This window comes from Ruditapes philippinarum, unplaced genomic scaffold, assembly GCF_026571515.1.
Source record: "Ruditapes philippinarum isolate M1 unplaced genomic scaffold, ASM2657151v2 ctg1362_1_1_1_1, whole genome shotgun sequence".
In the NCBI taxonomy this organism is placed as follows: Eukaryota; Metazoa; Mollusca; class Bivalvia; order Venerida; family Veneridae; genus Ruditapes; species Ruditapes philippinarum.
In genome coordinates, this window is record NW_026859423.1 from 215,434 (window position 1) to 239,914 (window position 24,481).

General features: G+C 32.8%; 1 protein-coding gene across 1 annotated transcript; it reads left to right on the forward strand.

Annotated features, from left to right (window-relative positions):
• The first annotated feature begins 7,902 nt into the window (after positions 1–7,902).
• LOC132756457 (uncharacterized) lies at positions 7,903–18,558 on the forward strand. Its single transcript, XM_060747530.1, has 6 exons — positions 7,903–8,054; positions 9,948–10,030; positions 13,266–13,368; positions 14,032–14,107; positions 15,958–16,036; positions 16,965–18,558. The coding sequence occupies exons 2-6, from the start codon at positions 9,976–9,978 to the stop codon at positions 17,750–17,752; spliced, it is 1,101 nt and encodes a 366-aa protein (XP_060603513.1). The 5' UTR covers positions 7,903–8,054; positions 9,948–9,975; the 3' UTR covers positions 17,753–18,558.
• Positions 18,559–24,481: the final 5,923 nt, after the last annotated feature.

Genomic DNA, 24,481 nt, shown 5'->3' on the forward strand with positions numbered 1-24,481 from the left:
CATATTTTCAAGGAACTGCAATCTATTTTTATCTCACACACATGGATGTGTCATGATTTATATACAAAAAGTTATAAAGATTTTTACTCGGTATGTGGCCTAGTTAACAAGGTTGATACAACCCATAGTGCTTGGTGATTGTTATACCAACAATGTAAAAAGTTTATAAAGATTCATTAAAGTCCTGATAACCCATGAAAATCTATTTTGAAATTGCATGAAAAGTGTATGTTTTTATAAAAGTCCTGAACAAAGGTTTTTGTTTCATGAAATGGTTCTTAAATGATTATCAGTAGTTTACTAAAACTTACACAAATGCTTATTTGGAGATATTTCACTCTTTCTTTTTTTCTTCTTCTAAATTTAATAGATAAAACCAGTTATTAGTATGTCTGGAATTTTATAAACTGCTTCTTTCACAGATGGCAGAAATATATCACAGATTACACAAATATTTATTGGGATGAGATGTTGCACATCTTAATTTAAGTTTTTATTTCTGATACAGGTGCAGCAATAATTTCAAACTCGTATAGCTATGTATGGCGCTATCACAAACCAATACTAGTATCCCAATATAAGGAAGGCTATGGTTGCTTAAGAAAGTCAGTGGTTGCTATGGCATGTCAATGGGTGCTATGGAAATACAATGGTTGTTTACTTCCATAGCAACCATTGACTTACAATTGCAACATAGACTTTTCAAAGCAACCATTGACTTCCATAGCAACCATTGACTTTCCATAGCAACCATTGACTCCATAGCTACCAGTGACTTTCCATACCAACCTTTGACTTCCATAGAAACCGGTGACTTCCCATAGCATAAAGTGACTTTCAATGGTAACTATTGACTTCCATATATAGCAACCAGCAACATTTCTCATAGCAATTGATGACTTCCATAGCAATTGATGACTTCCCATAGCAACCATTGACTTCTTAAGCAACAAAGACTTTCCACAGCTACCATTTACTTTCCAGAGCAACCATAGACTGTCCATAGCAACTGTTGACTTTGAATAGCAACAAGTGATTTTCCATAGCAACCATAGACTTCCATGCAACCAGTGACATCCCAAAGCAACCACTGATTATAATAGCAATCATTGACTTCCATAATCACTTTTCATAGCAAGCAGTGACTTCCATAGCATCTGCAATCATTGACAGCAATAACAATCAATGACTTTCCATAATAACTTTAGACTTATCATAGAAACTATTGACATCCATAGCAACCATTGACTTTCCATAACAACCAGTGACTTCCATAGCAATCAGTGACTTTCCTTAGAAAACATAGACTTCTGTAGCAACCAGAAACTTTCCATAGAAACCATAGACTTCCATGGCAACCAGTGACTTCTATGGCCACCGGTGACTTCTCTAAGCAACCAGTAACTCACATAGCTACCACTGACTTCCATTAGTAACAACTAACTTTCCATAGCAAACAGTGACTTTCCTTAGTAACCATTGTCAGTGGAAGTATCTTAGAATTTCATGGCTACCAGTTACTTCCTTGAGCAACCAGTGACTCACATAACAACCACTGACTTCCCGTAAACAACTTACTTTTCAGTAAATTTCCTTAGCAACCGTTTATTTCCATATCAACTGGAGACTTCCCAAAGCAACCTTAGACTTCCATGGTAACCAGTGATTTCCCGTAGCAACCAGTAATTCGCATAACAACCACTGACTTTGAATTGCAACCAAAGACTATTTTAGCACCCAGTGGCTTTTCATAACATCCAGTGCCTCCCATAGCAACCAGTACCTTTCCTTGGCAACCATTGATTTTCCATATCAACATTAACCAGTATAGCAACCATTGACTTTCCATATCAACTACTTACTTCCATAAGAAAAAACTAACTTTCCATAGCAATCAGTGACTTTCCTTAGCAACCATTAATTTCCAACCAGAGACTTACCATGGCAACCAGTGACTTCCTTTAGCAACTAGTGACTCTATTCCAATTTGCATTTTTGAAAAAAATATACGCCTAAATATTTAAAAGAAGTAACATTTTCTAGTAGAGTATTATAAAGTAGAGTATCCTTACAATCAATGATATTGAAATATATTGTAATACATGGGGTCTAAAAATAAATACTTCAAAGACTAAGGTTATGATTTTTGAAAAAGGCAGTAGACATACAAATTATGATTTTTACCTTTATAATACTCTACTAGAAAATGTTACTTCTTTTAAATATTTAGGCGTATATTTTTTTCAAAAATGCAAATTGGAATAGAACCCAAAAATGTATTGCAGAACATGCATCTAAATCTTTACATAAACTATTTTCAATTTTTGATAAGTACGATTTTTCTACTAGTGAAAAAAGTAAATTGTTTGATTCGCTAGTTGCTACTGTACTAAACTACTGTTCAGAAGTCTGGGGAATGAATGCAGGAACAGATATAGAACTTATTCATACAAAATTCTGTCGAAAACTTTTATATGTTAATAAATCAACTAATACTACTGGTCTCTACGGAGAATTAGGGAGAGTTCCTATGATTATTTTTAGAAAAATAAATATGATAAGATATTGGATCCATTTACAGAAATTAGACAACTCTTTGCAAAAACAAATTTATATCATGCCAATGATGCCAATAATAATATAACATACAATAATTCAAATTGGGCCTTTCATATAAAAACAATGTTAAACAATCTAGGACTTTCAAATATATGGATAAATCAAGATAATGGAAATTTTACATTTTTAGAAATTAAACAAAGGATATTAGATAATTATTATCAAGCTTGGTATGCAAGCATAAACAATTCACAACGTTTACTTACTTACTGTAGGTTTAAACAATCTTTTAACTTTGAAACATATTTAAATTCAATAAGTGAAAGGAAATTTCGGATTGCCTTAAGTAGATTTAGATTATCTTCGCATAATTTAGAAATAGAAAGAGGTAGATATCTTAATATAGAACGAACTAATAGAATATGTAAATTTTGCAACCAAGATAATATAATTGAAGATGAGTATCATTCTTCTTGTCTGCTCAATATATCGAGAAATAAGGAAAAAATACTTCAAACCATATTTTTGTAGGTGGCCAACTCTTAGTAAATTCGATAGACTGATGTCCACAGATAATGAAAGACAATTGTTAAACTTATCAAAATATAAATTTTTTTCAAATAAATTAAGGAATAGTTTAGAAATTTGATAATTATTATATATTGGTATCGTGATTTAAATTTACCTATGTCAAACTAGTTTATTTATTGTGTAAGCTTCTCTATGCAGAAAATATTTGATTGCTAATGATTTCTCGTGTCATTTGTCACCTTATGTCAAATGTATATTATGGCTAAAAGCATTGTAATGCTTAATTGCTAAATAAATGTTGCTGTTGTTGTTAAAACGTTTTGTAAGTGATAAATTGCCTTAAATACACGTGTCAAACATCGCAATTAGTTAGCTAAATAAGTGGCCGTCATTAATTTCCCACTTTAAAAAACAATGAAACAATTAGATGTGGAAAATGTATTTTTTAATGAGTGACAAAGATTGCCTCGTTTAAACACTTTCATACCTTATTGTAAGTTTGAGGTCGCACCAACATGTCGACTTCCCAGCTTCACCAAAGGAGGAAAACAACGGGTGCCCCTCCTAGCATTATTTCAGACACGATAGAACGGGAACCTGTTTTAGAGACATGGCCGATTCGTAAGCTAGCTGCAGGATGGCCTTTATTCCGATTCTAGCCACAGTGGTCAGAGCATAAAGGTTTGAAATCAATCACCGTCACGGGGGAGGAAGTGTTACACGAAGGATGGAGTTCTTATGATAACTTGTTCAGGAGTTCTTTTGATAACTGTCACGGAGTTCATCGGAAAACATCTGTATATACTACAAAAACACTCGTTAAAAATGGTTATTTTCATCTTTCGAAAATGAGTTTTAGGTGCTAAATTAAACTTTAATGATTAAGCTTGTCTTACATCTTGTATTATGTGTCAAAAACTAATTCACAGGCCATTTTTAATCGCCTCTTGCTTCAAATCTGGTAGTTTTTAGTAAAATTTCCAAATTATTTGCCAATTCACAAGTATTGACCTATTTATTTCTGGTCTTCATTCTTGCCATACATAATTAACTTATTATAATGCAAAATTGCAAAAATAAAGCACCGGCTAACATATTTATACCCGATTTTTTAAATGTCCCGGAGTTTTTGTGATAACTCTGAAGATGTCACAGAGTTCTTATGATAACTTTTGTTATTGCCAGCGTGTTTCACGGCACGTCTTAGCGTTTTTTATTATTCAATGAGATTGTAAATTATTATGAAATGTAGTACGCTCACCCTTTGCATACAAAATAGGATATATAATGTTGGTTTTGAGTGAATTTAGTTCAAGAGATATTATTTCTTTCCCCCGTTCCTTTTTCATAGTTTTTTTTCTTGTTTGACGCAGATTTCGTAGACTGCAAAAAAGATTTATGTACTGGTTTCCTAGCAGTTTCCGGCTCCTAGCAGTATTCTGGCCCTTTATCATTTTCATTCAGACATACAGTTTATTTATTTTTATCAGTTAAGCATCTATGTTACTGCATCAATCAGAGAAACATTTGTTTTCTATGTAATACAGCAGTTATAATAGTACAGCGATTAATATGTTCTAAAGTTTTGTCTGTTGTTTTAAGTTACATTAGAGAACTTGCGACACTTACAAGCAACACCTGGGGAATTCTAGTTTGAATACCCATGCACAATAACTGAAATCCCATTCTATTTTAATCACTACTTTTAAACAATATATTTGCAGACGACACGGAAAAGCTTGGGAAGTTATATCTATTTGAAAAATCCAGCTTAACATTGCTTATTGGTACTGTATTATATTCAAAATAAAAAAGGTCCGATAAACTGCTATGAAATTTTGAATAATGGTGAGCAAAGGTGTTACATCTCAGGTCTTTATTCCATTAAAATGTAAAATAAAAGAGCAACATTAAAACATGGTAATGCTGGACAGGTACCTAACTTTGTTCTGTCAAAGTTTGCACTCTTCGGTAGACAGATTTTTATTTTATTTGTTAAAAAGTGCGATTTGGGGCCGGGAACTGCTATGAAACCAGTAGGGCATTTATGTACGTGAAAAAAATGCGCTTTGAAATACTCAAATATGGTATTTTTATGTATATTTTTCTGTCGATGTTTGATGAGTATTTCCCCTATGTAATCTTAGTGGAGGAAACTCTGCTACTTCTGCTGTAATTGATAACAAAAATATTTAGTCAAACTTAGTTCGGTCGAACCTGGGAGGACAGTTCAAATTTGTTTGAGAGATCGGTAGTTAGAGTCAACCGCAGTTGAGTTTTTATCATGCATCGTACTTTTTTAAGACATGGGTGACCGTGTGGAAATTATCCTGGTTATATACTTATTTATTATGGTATAAATGATGCAAATTACTTAGCCCTAAGGTAAGGGAAGCATGCCTATATATTGTCTGCTTAAGAAAGGTGGTTGTTTAAAACATGTGAAGCACGTTTTGAGACATTTTTGTTTTGAGGTTTAAGCCATTATACTGCTGAATATCAGTGGCCGCTGGTGTAATTTTTATTGTAGATGATAGCCTATCACCTATTTATCCTTTGCAGACACTTACCACATTTTTTGTGCAAAGGATGATCGTACTGCATTTCATAATGATTTACAAACTTATTGAAAGATAATAAACGCCAAAACGTGCGGTGATTTAGCGCAAGAAACACACTGGCAATAACAAAAGTTATCATAAGAACTCTGTGACATCTTCAGTGTTATCACAAGAACTCCGGGACATTTGAAAAATCGGGTATAAATATGTTAGCCGGTGCTTTATGTTTGCAATTTTGCATAATAATTAGGTAATTATGTATGGCAAGGATGAAGACTAGAAATAAACCGGTCAAAACTTGCGAATTGGCAAATAATTTGGAAATTTTACTCAAAACTACCTGATTTGAAGCAAGGGGCGATTAAAAATGGCCTGTGTATTAGTTTTTGACACAAAATACAAGATGTAAGACAAGCTTAATCATTAAATTTTAATTTAGCACCTAAAACTCATTTTTGAACGATGAAAATAACCACTTTTGACGAGTGTTTTTTTGGTATATACAGATGTTTTCCGACGAACTCCGTGACAGTTATCACAAGAACTCCTGAACAAGTTATCATAAGAACTCCTTCGTGTAACACTTCCTCCCCCGTGACCGTAGCCGTGGCATAATGCAACCATAGTTCGTTTTACATGCAGCTTATATATTACTTATAATTTACGCAATATTCTAAATGTGCAAAGACGATGCTTTGTACAAAAAAAACGCAAAATGCTTTGTTTGTATGGAGGGCGTTCGTTGCCAAAATTCCAGACATGTAAAGTGTTCCTTTTGAAGATTACTTTTGAAAATGCAAACGTGTATGACTATATCTCTGTATTGCAAATAATATGCCTCCAATCTTTAAATCGAAGGTTCTCGCTTTTAAATAACAAGTTTACATATACAGATCTAAACAAATGATCTAACATGAAAAAGCAAATACAAGTTACATGTACATGTCTGTATCTTCCATATAATATATAGATCATAAAATAAGGGTACGTATAAGTTCTGATATTATTCTCGTTATTGTGGACAAAATTTAAAACTCAGCTAGGTCTTGTGTAAAATAAACTCAATAAGCTCTGACGTTAAATAAACTGTTCATTATATAAAATGTAGTAAGATTTGAATGCAAGAGGTATTGTTAAACAGAACTTAAATATCTGAGCAATTTTACGTGAAAGAGTTATCCTTTACTATTTAGTTGAGAACAACCTGAGATTGACAAGGACTATCATAATGGCCAATGAGAGTCCCAGATTACATTTTGTAATTTTAAAATGACCAATGAAAACAGTTACTATAGCAGCACAGGATAAAAAACAGTATAATTGTGATTATTGAACAAAAGAACAATTTTTTTTTAAAGAAGGAAATATGTTATTACTCGCCACACATTGTATCTGAACTATAATATAAATGTAAATTTTTGTGTTTAGATTATTTCTTTGTTTTCAGTAAATATATTTTCCAGCTCCTATATCCATGGACTGCTGTTTATAATTATTTTGATGAGTTTAGTGTTGCCCTAGAAGTATTCTTTTTTATTTAAGCTTTTGGTCCACAAATGTGAAACCCCATTTATTGGAAAATCATACGCACAATCATACAATTATGCATAATCATACAAATAAATACAGTAAATTGGTAAAAAGGGAAACATGATGGAGTTTCAAATGTTCATATTACATTAATTTTATAATTGATGGGATTACATAAAACACGTTAGGAGAACACTATAATTACATTATTTCATATTTATAAACAGATGGTTTTGTGAGATTTCTTTACATTAATTTATTTATCCCTCAAACAAGTACAGAATCAATCAAACCGAGTCTGCAATTTTCATGTAATTTTGTTCCGAGGGATCACTTTGATACACAATTCACTGTCTTTTATTTTCTCGTCCTTTCCCAGCAAGATAACCTACACGAAAAGGGTATACGGAAAACAGATTAGGTGTTCCAATGTATTATGCTTTAAAAAAAAAAAAGAACGTGTATTATATGGAAGTATTATACATGTATGATGTTGTGTGTTGTTCACATATTTGATAGGTAGAATTATTTACACCATGGACAAGGATTATCTCACAATTCCATGTCTACTAACGAAATAGTTGATCGAATAACTTCTATTATCACAGGATCTTGATATGTATAATTAGTGTAGCTTAAATTTATGTAGAAGTGCAAAAATCTTGTGCGAACATTTTCTAATAAGGATAACTAATATAATTCACCTAACATATTTTAACACATTTACTTCCCTTAGACCAAACATTTATCAATAGGCCGGCCGGAACCAGACTGGATTTCACGCATGCGTACAGCCCGTAGATAAGGGAAAACCAATTTGGCAGCCATTTTTTACAAATTAAAGATTGTGAAACGAAGTTATTCTTAAAAAATGTAAGTATTTTAACTCTCAATTTTACTTTTATATGTTTTTGATGTATTTTTATTTCATTTAATATACAGCATATGCGAAGATTTTCGTTAGTTGTGCATTATTTAGTTGTATAAATACCTTTCTTACAGAACTGTCAGGGAAATCTGTTATTAAAAATCTGTTCAGGGAAACATGTCGTAGCCTCTCGTCATCTGCACGTGTTCATAAATGGCATTCACACATGTTAACTATATAAAACTCTTTTCCATCAAAGTGATTGTAGAAATTATCATATGAACCTGTCATTACCCTAGTCCAATCACAGGAAATTGACATTCTAAAATTCTGACAGACATGTCAGCTGCTGTTAACAGGCTTGTGAAAATGCCTGATTGGGCTTATGACATAAAAAATCATATTTCTAGAAAAATAATGAAGAGATTTTCTTTAAACTTTGTTTGTTTATTGAGCATAATGTAGATCTATAACATAAACAGAAAGAAAAATGTTTAATAGTACTAAACCTGAATACTTCTTTACTTTAAAGTCTAACGAGTGCAACCACTCGGCTAAGATATCAACCTCATGCAGTCATGGCCAAGTTTAAAACTTTACCGAACGCGTATGTATGAAACATTGTAGAATAATGCTGTAATTATTAGGTCAATTTCTGGTTTTAATTTGACAATATTAGTGATTGAAAGGGCGTCTGCAGGTTTTTTTTACTGAAAAACTTCATTTACATTAAAGTTTACTATTTAGAGAAATGTCATGTGAATCTTACTTCCCCAATCAGACGAGTTTAACCTATATTTTCCTTGCCCGACCCAAACTTTTACTGGCAAATGCCAGCAGGCGAGTGGATTTGTCGAGGTCTGCTTTCTAAGCATACGTTCGGTTCATGATTTGCAATAGATATTGTCTTACAGACCTGTGTAAATTTACATTTTAATAATAATTACGAATGTGTGTAACTGTAAAGAAACTCATTGATAAGGTAGTTAAAAACTATGGTAGCCAACTTCCAAGTGCAAATATACTTTAAAATGTCCATTCCTACCAGAGTTTTTCAGTCTCAGATGTAAACCATGTGTACCAGTCAGTGAACTAACCACAAGTTGATAGTTTTACAGTCTATCATATTTTTTATTGTCTAATTTTATTTTTTTTGTCATATCTTTCCTTCATAAACATAAACCTAATCAGGGGTTTTTTTTAGGAAAAGGGGAAGACGCTGGACGCTGGTAGGGAGGGGAAAAAATATACGAAAAAAGTCAATTTGGGGAAACTTTATTATGACGTTATTTATACTATATACTTAACTACATAGTAGAGGGTTACAACTATATTTTTTTCCCCTTAAAAACTTTATCATCATGCAAAATATTCTTTGCAGTATAACATATTTTCTTAATATGTATGGTGGTGAATGGTTTTTATACTTCTATTTTTATATGAAAGTTAATACAGTATAGGTATAATAGTGTATCTGTGACACACTTTAGCTCCATATAAGTCATTTTCATAATAAGAAGTACAAAATATATTACTTTACTAAAAATAACCAAGAAAATGACAATATTTTGATAGCAACTGATTTCCAGAAATAGTACCGTTTAGTACGGGATATAGCCAAGAAAAAAATGGCTGCCTCCATGTTGAGACAGTACTTGCAGTTTCCTGCAATTTTTTTGGTTATTTTGGACAACAATTGGTGGTTTATCCTGCATAAAATGAAGAAAAATAATATTTTAAACCATGTAATTATTAAATCTGATCCAGTTTAAAGGAAAATAGAATTTTTTTGGGGAAAAATCTTGGCTATTTACCGAGGGGAAGACGCCGACTATCGGTGTCAATTTGTTAGTAAAAAAAACCCCTGCTAATTCACAAATTACTGTGTTTTATTTCAGTGGTCAAGATTTAAATGATGATGAAGATATGAGTGAACAGTCTGACCAGCTTTCTGTAGAGGTGATGGCTATACCAGAAGGAGGTATTAAATTTCAATATAACTGTTTAACCCTTTACCACATATATACGCGAAACAACGCATTTTCGACCCCCCCCCCCTTTTTTTAGGCTAGTGAAAAAATGTCCTATTTGGGCCCCAAACACATGTTTTTGTTTGAGAAATGTTGGTCAAAAAATTGAGCACTTTTTCGGCGCCGCCCCCCATCCAAAAGATACATCAGGGGGTTGCCAGAAGGGGGATGTGCCCCCTTCTGTTAGGGGGGTTTGAAGGGGGGCGGAGTGCCCCTCATCGCCAAGAAAATTTTGGACTTGTGAGAGGCTAAAAATGATCCCAGGTCGATCATAATATAACATGTAACCAACGCTGAAAAGCCTTTGACTCTATATCAATCCCTTGAGAAGTTGCAGCACTTTGAAATAAATTTTGATGGAAAAAATCGAGGCAAAATAGTGATTTTTGGCAATTTTGAGATGTCCCCTCGTTGCCATGGTAACAGGAAATTTAAGACTGAGCATGTCTTCACAAAGGCAATGGTCCAGTCAACATTTGTGCCAAGTTTGATTAGTATTGAAGCATTTTTCATAGTTTCGTAGCAGTTTGAACTTGTAAGAGGAGGCTTTTCAGTAAAACTGGCCATTTTTCACAATATGCTCATGGGGGAGAGGGTTAACTAAAAAAATTATGAATGTTACAAAACAACAATATTTCACCAAAATTAGGTGAAAGACCACATTTTAACATGGAAAAACTAGTTTTTAGGTGATTCCAAAGTTTTTCATCATTTTTTAGCTCGACTATTCGATAAGAATAAGTAGAGCTATTGCAGTCACCCGAGCGTCGGCGTCGGCGTAACCACTTATGTTAAATTTTTTGTAATAGTTCAAATATTTTCAAAGTCCATTGACATATGGCTTTGAAACTTTGCACACTTGTTCACCATCATGACCCCAACCTGTAGACAGCAGGAGGTAACTCTATTAAGCATTTTGACAGAATTATGCCCCTTTTTCGACTTAGAATTTACGTTAAAGTTTTTGTAATAGTTCAAATATTTTCAAAGTCCATTGACATATGGCTTTGAAACTTTGCACACTTGTTCAACATCATGACCCCAACCTGTAAACAGGAGGAGGTAACTCTATCAAGCATTTTGACAGAATTATGCCCCTTTTTCGACTTAGAATTTACGTTAAAGTTTTTGTAATAGTTCAAATATTTTCAAAGTCCATTGACATATGGCTTTGAAACTTTGCACACTTGTTCACCATCATGACCCCAACCTGTAAACAGGAGGAGGTAACTGTATCAGGCATTTTTTTTACTATCAAGCACTAAGAATAGTCGAGCATGCTGTCCTACCGACAGCTCTTGTTTTTTTAACCCTTTACCACATATATACGCGAAACAACGCATTTTCGACCACCCCCCTTTTTTTAGGCCTCAAATAGTGAAAAAATGTCCTATCTGGGCCCCAAACACATGTTTTCGTTTGAGAAATGTTGGTCAAAAAATTGAGCACTTTTTCGGCGCCGCCCCCCATCCAAAAGATACATCAGGGGGTTGCCAGAAGGTGGATGTGCCCCCTTCTGTTAGGGGGGTTTGAAGGGGGGCGGAGTCCCCCTCATCACCAAGAAAATTTTGGACTTGTGAGAGGCTAAAAATGACCCAAGGTCGATCATAATATAACGTGTAACCAACGCTGAAAAGCCTTTGACTCTATATCAATCCCTTGAGAAGTTGCAGCACTTTGAAATAAATTTTGATGGAAAAAATCGAGGCAAAATAGTGATTTTTGGCAATTTTGAGATGTCCCCTCGTTGCCATGGTAACAGGAAATTTAAGACTGAGCATGTCTTCACAAAGGCAATGGTCCAGTCAACATTTGTGCCAAGTTTGATTAGTATTGAAGCATTTTTCATAGTTTCATAGCAGTTTGAACTTGTAAGAGGAGGCTTTTCAGTAAAACTGGCCATTTTTCACAATATGCTCATGGGGGAAAGGGTTAATGCATGCATCCTCAACAAGTCATTTAATTTTCCTTAACTCCTAAAGGGGGAGCACAACCCAGGGGTTTTTGGTGCCTCCCCAAACAGGGATAAATTTTTGAGCCCTTAACAGGTAAAAAGCATTTTTTTCATATACATCGACTGGCGGGTTTCCGGGAACAGACGCGAAATTGAAATATAAGTTGCAAAACGTTCGCAATTAGAAAAAAAATATTTTTTAAATTCCTTGTTACTCACTGAGTGACTAATGGAAGTGTATTTTAATCCTGTAGGAAACAAGTTTGGCAATAAGTTGAAAGACCCAGGTTTATGAGCACTTCTCAGTCCAGTAAGTAAGACTTGGTAAATCTGGGTTGTACATAGTAATACTGGACATTACTTGGTTATAGAAAGTCACAATAAATATAATATCACATTGTGATAGTCATAAAAATCAGATATTATTTCATTATTTATGTTTTGTTAACTTGATAAGATTTCTGCTCTAATGCTTGTAAGGACATGTCCAGATTTATTTGATTTTATGTGTTAAAATGATGAAAAATACCAAGTCACTGACAAAAGATGAAACCATTAGGAATTATTCAGAATATTCAATTCAGTGTCTGGTGGAAAAGTGTTAAGGTCACATACCTTGCTCGATCCATTGTTTTGTCAATTGCCAGCATGCCTGCAAGTTTTCACATAGTATTTTTTTTTCAGACTTTGAATTTATATAAATTGGAAAACAAAACGTGTAAAGTTAGTTTTCTGATACAGAATGCTCAGAGGATAGTACGAAATTAAGTGCTGAGCTAACTAAAAAAATGTAGTAACATTAATTTTAGAAACATACATGTACAGTATACCAAATAGACGCATTGTTAATGACTTAATGTTCAGGCGTCATGTAACTTTATTATGTATTTATGCGCTTGTGCTACAGCTAACCTTTTGTTTCGTTTATGCTGTGAATGTATGTAACTTCAGTGTAATGCCAAGGTTACAAACAATTGTGGACACATATATCTCCTTAAAGTAGAAATTTGCGGACATTTTTCATATTTAAGAGATGCTATGGTAAAATTTGATTTTTGAAAATATTGATACAACTGTGCTTACTAGTCTACACAGTCTCTTTGTTGGTATTGCTTACCCCAGCTGTCCTCTCTACTGCTTTTGCCATTTCTCCATGTATAATCATACTGTTTCCATTAATGTAAATAAACTGGGCATATTGACTCATTTTTCCTTTATTAATTGTTGTTTAGGTGCTCAAGAACAAATGGATGTCTCAACTGATGACAGTCCAGGCTATGTGAGCATTAAAACAAAAGGACCTGGAAAACCAATTATTATAAGATCTGATGGGTCGTAAGTAAATTTATTATCATATATACATGTATGATCTGATAGCTTTTAGGTATGTTTAATATATGTTATTTATGAATATATCCCTGTATAGTTGATCATTGTGGTTGAGGGGCTGCCTTAATGGGTTGTGGCATCAGAATTGCAGTCACAGTTTAACCCTGTGTGATCTTAAGAGGTGACTTAATAGGTTCAAATTATTAGGGTCTATGCTTCTCTTAGGTCCAGCAGGTGTGGTGGTTCTGACCGGTAGTGTAGCTTCAAGTTTGTATACCCTAGGTTAGCCAAATTAATCTTTCCTGTTTCTTGTAAAGTTTTGTATAAAATTGATGAGGTCTAACCAGTATATAATAACCTCCAATCAAGAGTTACAAAATAAAGTTAGTTTACATAGGGGATCTGTCAATAGAGTCAAGGATCAGCATTTAAAATTCACCTACATTATTTTTTTTTTCAAGATGATGGCATGTTCATGTGTATCTATAACCAAAATGTGCAGTATCATATGCAAACTTTTTGCATGAAGTCTAAACATTGTATGTACAAATCATTGTCTCTGTGAGTGAATGCATTACATTACTCAAAGTACATTAAAAACATTTAAGACTACATGTAAGTTTTCAATGCATTTGAATTTTTTTATTATTTATGGTTTGAATTTTTCAGAGAACAGACTTTGTCACAGTTTGTCAATAGCAGTTTGTCTGTACCCACTGAAACAAAAGATGATGTATATAATAAGGTATAGTTATTTATCATTTTGTTCCATACCTATTTTATATAGATTGTTGGTGGTTATACTCATTTAACGGCCCGTACCTGAAGTAATACAGGGAGGAGCACATATACCTAAGGCATTCGTCCACCAGTAAAGCTGGGGAGTCGCAACATGACCTGTTCAGTGAAGGTTTGATTGAAAAATAACAACCAAGAACATAAAAATGTCGACAATTTCTGATCTTTGCTATTAAAAACATAAACATATAGATTGATGTAGTTTTTCCCAAGAAAAGATGGAATTTTTATAGTGGTGTTATTTTCTGCAAAAAAAAAAAATAATAATGAAAAAACTGCTGTCTTGATATTTTGCTTTTTAAATTTGAAACACTGTTATTCAAAATCAACTCTTTTTCATTGTTATTGCATGTAAACATTGTAAATGGCAGAAAATTATTGGTAAATTTATTTAGTTGGAACGCTTTATCCTTTCAACTTCATACAACATTATGTATGATATATGTATAATTAAATGTACATGGTATCCAATTAATTATCCTTATTAAAAATTATATAAAAAGAAATGACATCTTCCGCTAGTATACTAATTGCAAAGCCAAAGGTGCTTTTAGAAAATCACACAGAATGTGATTAATTATTTAAAATCTCTTGAATGGGAATTGTAGGTCTTGAAAATATTATCATAAAGGTGTCTTGGCATCTTGAAAATGATTAAAAAAAAGTTAAATTCTAAATAGGACGAGATAATTAACTAAATATACTTTTTATCGCTTTTCGTCCGGCGTCCATCCATCTGTCTGTCGGTAAACTTTTACTTTAAACAACATCTCCTCATAAACCGCTAAGCCAATTTCATCCAAACTTCACAGGAATGTTCCTTTGGTAGTGGACTTTAAAAATTGTTCAAAGAATTAAATTCCAAGCAGAACTCTGGTTGCCATGGCAACCGAAAGAAAAAACTTAAAATATCTTCTTTTAGAAAACCGTAAGAGCTAGAGCTGAAATATTTGGCATGAAACATCATCTAGTTAGTGTCTACCAAGTTTGTCCAAATAAATACCCTGTGGTCAAAAATGGCCCCGCCCCAGGGGGTCATTGATTTTCCTTATTTGTATATAGTAAAAACTTGAAAAATTTTCTTTTAAAAAAACCCAAATAGCAAGAGCTTAGCTATTAAGCATGAAACATCTTCTAGTGGGTGTCTACCAAGTTTATTCAAATAAAAGCCCTGGGGTCAAAATTGGCCCCTCCCTAGGGGGTCATTGTTTTTTCCTATATGTATTTAGTAAAAACTTAAAAAAATCTTCTTTAAAAAAAACCCTTAGAGCTAGAGCTAAGATATTTAGTATGAAACATCTTCTAATGGGTGTTTACCATTTTTGTTCAAATAAGTTCCCTGGGGTTAAAAACTTAGCCCCTCCCTGGGGATCATTGATTTTCCTTATATGTATATAGTAAAAACTTAAAAAATCTTTTGTTAAAAAACCCAAAGAGCTAGAGTTAAGATATAAGATATTAAGCGTGAATTATCTTCTAGTGAGTGCATACCAAGTTTGTTCAAATAAAAGACCTGGGGACAAAATTTGCCCGCCCAGAGAGGGGGTCATTGTTTTTCTCTATATGTGTATAGTAAAAAGTTTAAAAAAATCTTCTTAGAGCTAGAGCTTAGATATTTATCATGAAACAAATGGGTGTCTAATATGTTTGTACAAATAAAAGCCCCTGTGTTAAAATTGGCCCGTCCCGGGTGCCTATATACAGGTGAGCGATTTCAGGGCCTTCATGGCCCTCTTGTTTAAATTGTCAGTGTAAAATAAAGATAGCAGTTTAAAGTGGGAATTTTTTGTCTTACAGTATGCTATGGATGAAGAGGATGGAATGGTTGAAGAAGCGGAGTTTTACCTTGACAAGAAAACAGGAAAAACCATAATATGTAAGTGGATTTTATATATATGTGGTATTAAGATTTAATGATAATGAAATCTTGCAAATTTTAAAATCAGCGTATGAAAACCATATAACATTAATTATGTTATTATCTAAAATCGTAACTTAATTGTTATAGTATGTAAGTTTTGAATCGTTAGAAAAAATTTAAACTTTAAATCTTTCTTGAATCTTGACATTCATTATGTACATGCAAGTTTTGAAAATGCTGTTTTTATAAGTTTGCGAATTTAATGTTGGATAGATGGATGCGATATAAATTGATTCACTAATCTTTAAAAAAAATGATTGAACTTCGTAACATATATGTATAGTGTGTTGTTATTTGTATGTTAATAAGTTTCATTCGTGAACACCAGCTATTATATTTTCACTCGTGGCTACGCCACTCGTGAAAATATTGCATCTGGTGTTCACTCAGTGAAATGATATTTAAATCTTATATGTAAAACAAATAAATTTTCTTTTTATTTCATGCTTTTAAAGTGATTTAAAGTATTTTTTACTGATTTTGCCGCGTAACGTCATGCATTCTCCTTTCTGACGTCATCACATCATGACGTCACATTATCAATTTTGAAATATAGTTCTGTTAAATTTCTCTTATTTTGTTACATTTTTAACATGATGTATGGTGACATCGACTTTCTTTTCCTAAAGAAGCAATATTTACGCATGACAGCATTTATTTCTAACTGCTATTCCATTTAGTAATGATTTTCTTTTCATGCGCATTCAGATATAGTCCGGCTACAGGGAAAATTATATTTTATAAATTTCACTAGTGGTTTATCAGAATATAATCATCTGATATATTACAATAAAACACTGGAAAGCATGAAATAAAACATGCTTTTTTTCGTATTCTTACATTCTTGGTTATGTTATGCTTAAAGTAATGCGTTATTTTTCAGTGACCAAAAACAAGCAAGAATCTGAAAGCAACATAGATGATGAAGAATGCGAGTTTATGCAAGATTCTGAGCTGAGTGAGAAGATTATCGTGGCAAAAACCAAAAGCCTGTTAGATGATAGGGAAGAAATTCAAGCTAAAGCACAGACAGAAGCTAGTTTTCGGTCACAGGCAAAGGTCTTCTCTATAGGTACTAATCTCCAGGATGATAGACCAGAAATTTTAAACAGCCTGTCCAGAAAGAAGTATAAACTTAGCCAAAAGGGAACCAAGAAAAATGTTGGAGCAAAGAAAAACAGTCCTGGAAAGGTGGAATCTAGCTTTAGGCTTATCCAAAGACCTTCCCCATACCCCAACTGGATTATGGACTTGCCAATTAGAGAAGCATTAGACAAAGCCATTGTTGATGAAGAAGGAAACATGCTTCAGTTGCAGCTAAATTTAGTGCCAATGAAATCAGGTACAGATTTTAAGAGAGTCGACACTTTGCAAGTGCAGAATGTCCAAAACACGGGAAATGACATTTTCTCAGAGGGATCAATTGACAGGCCTCCAGATGAAGTGACATGTCTTAATTTTCACCGTAATCAAACAGGGGCTGTGTCGGCAGTTGCTCTTACACAGCCTTCAGCAACTACCTATGACAATGTAGGCAACAATGTTGGTAGTCATCAATTCCATGATGCTACAATGGGAACAATGTCTGCTCCAAATATCTATGGAGACGTCATCGATCAGCCTTTAGATCTTAACTGTAGAAAAACCGTTAGATTTATCAATGAAGGGTAAATCAGAGAACATTCCGCATCTAGGTGATGATCGCAGTGTAGAAGAAGAAGTTGTGGAAGTGGATGATGAAGAGCTGTCTATAATTGAAAGTGGTCCAGCGAAGACAGAAGTAGATACCAACATGACTGAATATCGTACAAGATGCCCCTCAGTTTTGAGTGTTTCAGGCAAAGAATCTATACAAGGGGATGAAACATATGACATGATAACAAACCATTATCCGAGAGAAACAGACGAGAACAACATTGGTGATGGCAACTTACCCAGCTTAAGTAGACTGTCTTTAAAAAGCAATAGTCGGGCTCAGAGTTGTACTGCAGTCCAGGATTCAAATGTTCAAGAGGCAATGGTTAATATTGTTGAAAGTCAGCAGAACACAGTTAGTGGTCAACAAAAGATTTTGAATTTAGTTACCAGCGGTCAAGTTACTTTTGGAAAACTATTTGAAATATATTTAAAGAATCAGATGGAGAAAGCAGCAAGTACATCATCAGGTGCAACAGGTCAAGCCTTGCCAATAAATAACGAGAAAGACTTTAATCAAGCTCTAAGGCCACAATCTCAAATTTCAATTCCACCCGCTGATAATGAAGTACAAGAGCTAGATGTCCCTGCACTAGCCATGCCTAATCTTTGTAGCTTAGAGTTGGCCAATACTGAAGGTGAAATTCTTGTGACAAAAAAGGAAAAGTTAAAGAATAAATTGAAAGAGAAAGTTCTGCAGGGGCAGAACAACAGCATGTAGGGACATAATTGACACATAATAGTTAATTGGCTAAGCACCAAATAAAACATTATTTCAGTTATGATCAGTCATTCTGTTTTCCTTGGCTAACCATTTACTTGAGATGGAATAAGCCAGCTAGGCCGTAACATAACTGGTGCTTCTAGAATCTGTACAGATTTTCATTTGATCTGTATGAGAGCCCACTTTAATATTTGGTCCTCAAACTCTTATGTGGTTGAACAAGGTTTAATAATTCTTTAACTAGGCATTAAAATGAGGCATTCATGGTGGAGTGGTTAAGGTCGTTGACTTCAAATCATTTGCGCCTTACTGTGGGTTAAAATCTCGACAGGGATTTTGTATTCTTTGTGAACAAAGAAGCTGTCCATCTAGCTTAGGGAACGTTGGGGGTTCTACTTGGGTTCCCGTTTGTACCTGAAATAATGCATGGAAAGGCATCTGAGGTCTTCCTCCTCCAGTAAAGCTGGAAAGTCACCATATGACCTAAAATGTCTTGGAAGTAAAACCCAAACAACAAAAAAAACCATAAAACAAACAAAGCATTAAATAGTAGATAATTAGCATTAAATAGTAGATAATAACCTAAGCAGTTAGTTTTAATTTTGAATTTAGATGATATATGTAAATGTTGTCTTTGTGGCAGAATGCTTTAGTTGTTTTTAAGTCACAGTCTGTCTCGCGATTATGAAATTCGCAAGTTAAAGAAAGTTGTTTGTTCTAGTCTACAGTTTCTGTCTGTGTTTGTACATTAAATAATGCACTTCAAGGTTATTTGTTCTAATGCAGTTTATGCATAAAATAATGCATGAAGGACATTTTGATAATTTCTCCACCAGTTTATGATGGAAAGTTAATATAGTCAATGCTGATGTAATTAAAAAAGGAAAGACAATGAACTGTTATGGAATGAAATGTAACATTTTTTTAAACTGCGATTTCTTTCTGTATTGATACAGACAAAAATTATTACAGCTAAGCCTTGTGATTTTTAGAGGTATCATTATTGTGAGAAAGTTATTTTTATTTGTGTTATATGTTAGGGTTGTAGGGTATACCTTATTTCTATGAAATAAGGTTATTTTGAAGATTTTTGGCTAATTTTACAATCATATATATAAAGGTCAAAAAATCAAAGTGAGTGTGACCTTTAGAATGATTGTTGTTTATGTGTTTATGTATTTATAAATGAATTGGATTTGTGTTAAAAAATAAATATATATTTAAAATTAAGTAGATTTCTTATCATGTAGGTATCTGTAATTACTCGGCTTTTATCTAATTGAGTTTATTGTACATATTTGTTTTAATATATTGTTTCATTTGATGAAATCATTGAAATGTTTGTCATCTTTTAGTTAGCTACATGCTTTTATACAGTCAAAATTTCATCTCATTTACTGATAACTGACACACCTGTTTTCATTCTACTAGTCTGACCATACTGTGACTATACTGTCTGACCTTACTCAATACTGTTAGCTGTTTAATGTTAGTGTAATAATGTTGAATCTCACTTTAATAACACTAGAATTCAATACTATGTCCATTAATTGGTACTCAGCAATTTGAATTACAGTATTGAATAATTGTTAAGTTTTCTATTTTGGATTTTATTTATTGTATGACAATAATTTTTATTGTATGAAAATGATGTATATAGAGAAAGGACATTTATTTATGTTTAAGTGAATAAAGCTATATACTTTACCAAACTATTGTTGAATTTTGAAAGAGTGCTTCTGAGGTACCTGTTTGAAATAAATATGTTTGAAAAAATTTTTTAAGGGTGAGAATGGCAGATGCTATAAGCTATTGTTAAATTGGCAAAACCCTACTTAAGATAGTGGCATAATATTTTGTTCTGGAATATTTTATTATTTTAATGTACAATATCCATGTGTTTTAAACTACAGAGATATTCTATGATGAAATTCTTTTGAGAAACGACCATAACAACATGAAAACAACATTATTGTTTTCCTTCTGTTTATAGATTTCAAAAAATTATTTCAGTGGATATATTTTATATACTTTTAAGATTTAATGAAATGAAATCTGTTTTGAAGAGCACACTTGTGAAATTAAAGGTAATGTTTTGCTACTGCAGGTGTGAATCATACGCCAAATTTAATCACCATTTTGCCATATTAAGAGTGCCACAAGTTAAGTTGTGGACATAAACAATATCTAATATAACATTTATTGAAAATGCACAATGCTAACATACTTATTAGTCCCCTACCGGTTTAACCGGAGGGGACTTTAGGTTTACCCTCCGTCCGTCCGTCTGTCTGTCTGTCTGTCCGTCTGTCTGTCTGTCAGTCCGTCAGTCCGTCCGTCCACAAAACTGGATCCCGCGATAACGCAAAAAGTACTGAAAATATTTTTATGAAACTTGATATATGGATAGATGGCAGTATGGAGATTATGCACGTCTTTTTTTTTTCTTTCTATGTTGAAAATTCTGGTTGCTATGGCAACAAATAGTCTGAAAATATGGCAAATTTAACACATAAAATGGATCCAGTGATAACTCAAAAAGTACTGAAAATATTTTTATGAAACTTGAAATATGGGTAGATGGCAGTCTGGAGATTATGCACATCTTTTTCTTTTCTTCCTATATTAAAATTCTGGTTGCTATGGCAACAAATAGCCTGAATTTCAAGATTTCTTATTTAAATTTTTCAGCTTTTTCACTATATGTTCTTTATTTCTTAAGGTGTTTACTTCAAACTTTAAATATAAGTTTCTGGTCATCAACCACATCATATGTGACAAGGTTTATAACTCTAGCACAAAAAATATCAGTATTACCTCCCTTGAACTTAGATTTTTTAGGGGAAAAAATGTTGTCTTTTTTAAATAACTTCTTTATTTCCTAATGTATCTACTTCAAACTTCATATATATGTTTCTTATTATCACTCGACATTTTTGAGAAGGTTAAATACTCTAGCAAGACTATTTCCAGAATTATGTCCCCCTTGAACTTAGATTTTTTTCGAGAAACTGGTATTTTCACTCCAACTTCTTCATTCCTTATAGGATTTACTTTAAAATCCCACATCGTAATAATATGACAAGGTTGTATAAACATAATTTCCTTACTAAGCATGGAAACTTAACACATTACTCTGATATAGACAAACTTATTTTATGTTTTGTGGTCGATATTTTCAAATACAGACTTCATCCTCAAATTCATTATAAATGGCAATAGACAGGAGTGTATGACAATTAAAGAACTTTTTGAGGGACCGGTAGGGGACTACTGTATTGCCCGCAATACTATCAAATGCTTGTTCATTAATGTTTAAAGTGCTATCATAACTTTGCATTGTTGTTTTTCTAGATATTTTATAAGTATCTATTAGTATACAAGTTATAAAAGTACATAGAAAAAATGAATTAATAAATAAATGAAATGTAATAAATACTGTACTTTTGAAAAAAGAAATACATGTAGAACAAGAGAATACAGTCAACTATCGTTATCTCGACATCGCTTTTCTCGATATTTCGTTATCTTGATGAAATTTTGAAAGTCTGGTTTCCTTCCTTCCCTAAGTTTATTGGAAATATTTGTTTATCTCGATATTTTTATTTCGATATTTTCAGTATCTCGAAGTAAAATTTCAGTCCCAACAGTAATTTTCACGCTATAATCCTTTCTTTATATTCACTAATAATTTTTAGTCTCTTCCCACAGAGGTGTGAAAAACACAAACCAGACGATAATCACTTAATAGCATGTGTTATAATGATAACTATGTTTGTAACAAGTCAAGCTTTGTTTATAAAAGTTTACCTAATTAACGTATTGATTGACTTATGTTCAAAATGAGTGAATCTTCCGCTATTTATCAAATATTCGAACACTGTATTAAATTCATTGTGACTTTACATGTAAATGAAAAAGTGTTCAATATAGAAACATTATCGTTGCAATATTGTTTTACAACATCAAAAAACAATATCAAACAGCGGTACAACTATCTGGAGAATGGTCCTGGAGGATATCTGGATGGACCACGCTTAAAACGTTTAAACTATAGTGGTGTATTACTGAGTAAACCTCACTTAGTGTTTTTATCACAGACTCCCGTATTTCCGCTTGTTAACATCTGCTCATGTAATTTGTTAAATATCGACTTTGGGACATAGAGATATTATACTTTTAATTTATTTCACTTAAGATATGCACATGCCTTTGTAAAAATCAGTTACTGCCTTGTTCAAACCTTATACGTTTATCTCGATATTTCCCTATTTTGATATATTTTTAGACTTCGAGATAACGAGAGTCGACTGTACTAGTATTAAAAAAAAACCTATAAGGGAGACAACTATGTTTGGTGAAGCTTTATTACAAAAATACTAGCATGGATAAAATTCAAATTATTCATAATAATTCAACAAAAAGAATTATTGTCATGAAAAAACATTTTTACTATCATGAAAAAACGTTTTTACTATTATACAAAAAATGGTGTGTTAAATACAGTGTAATATACTTTTGAAATAAATTATATTGTTTTCTTTGTTTATTTTACATCCTTGGTTTTGGAATGGTTTTGTTATTCCAGTGTATTGTCTAAGTTAAACTTAAGGAATTGAAGGTTATTATTTGATTCAATTGAAACATTTTATTATTGACAAGTCAATTGTAACATGATGCCACTGTTACCCCTGTCCCTAGTTGATTCTAGGGGAAATGTGCCAAGATTTTTACTTTCCTGCCGTACATACACCACAGTGTCAGTGTGCTTGTTTCTTTGCCACAATAAAAAAATGGGGGATTCTTGCAAAATGCTTGTGCATTGGAGTAAAATGACAGTTTTGAATGTGATTTAAACTTCTGTATTATAGATTAATCTATTAACACAAGTTAAAAATAAGATATCTGCTAAAGAATCCATTTTCTTATTAAAGTAAACTAGCGTGATACTGTTTAATTTGGACTAGATCTTAGACACCTGCTGTTTGAGAGACTTAGCAAATATATATTTATCAGTGGTGATTTTCACTGTCTTCTATGCCAATGAACTAGCACTGCAATTTGAAAGTAATTTATATGAAAAATCTTGGAAGTTCCTTCAGAAATATAATGATTTTGCAGTTTCCAGTATAAATACAGTAGAGTTTTATATTAGAATAAACGGCAATTGCATAAAATTTAATATAAAAGCTATTTTTATTGTGGAAAATCTGGCAGTTACTTGTTTAAACATATTAATTTATTTGGAGAAAAAAACTTTCTGTGAGGTTATATACTTGGAAAACTGTCATTAGCCTGCATAAAAATGAGGTTTGGTGTGATCAAAATTGTGATGATATACCTTTAAACCCAAACAAACTTGTTGCTTAGTCCGGAAAAGAACCAACTCTTCAAAAGTTACAACTACCTGGATCAGGATGGTATGTTGTAGGGCATTAAACTGTTTGTAGCAGGCATTGAACGTTACTTAACAATAACTGACTGCATTTATGTTATATGTTTTACTACTTAAAAGTATTTTAAATTTTTCATGGGTCCATACGTGGATCCCCGAAAGAGACAATATATATTGTCCATTACTGAATTCATTTCAGTTTTTACATGGGGCTATGTGCTATGATTCGTGGTTATCATCAAAAGCAAAACACAGTCCATTTTTACAGCCATTTAAAAAAATCTTAGTAAATATTGATATAATAACATAAATTAATGTAGCCAATTTTATATTCAATGGGCTGTATGAATTAAGCTATATGTTTACGACTTACGATAATATCAGAATGGATTGCTCATCAGTACCATTCAATTTGCAAGTGGCTATTTGTCGCTATGGTCACTAAATAAAATATTTTTTGATTCCGTTCAATTTAATATAGCAGACCAAGGAAGGAAATACCCATACAGATTTAGTGTCCTTGTACCTAGCACTTGATAGATCGCGATTGATAGCCACAAGACAGAGCCATTTTTAAACAGCGAAA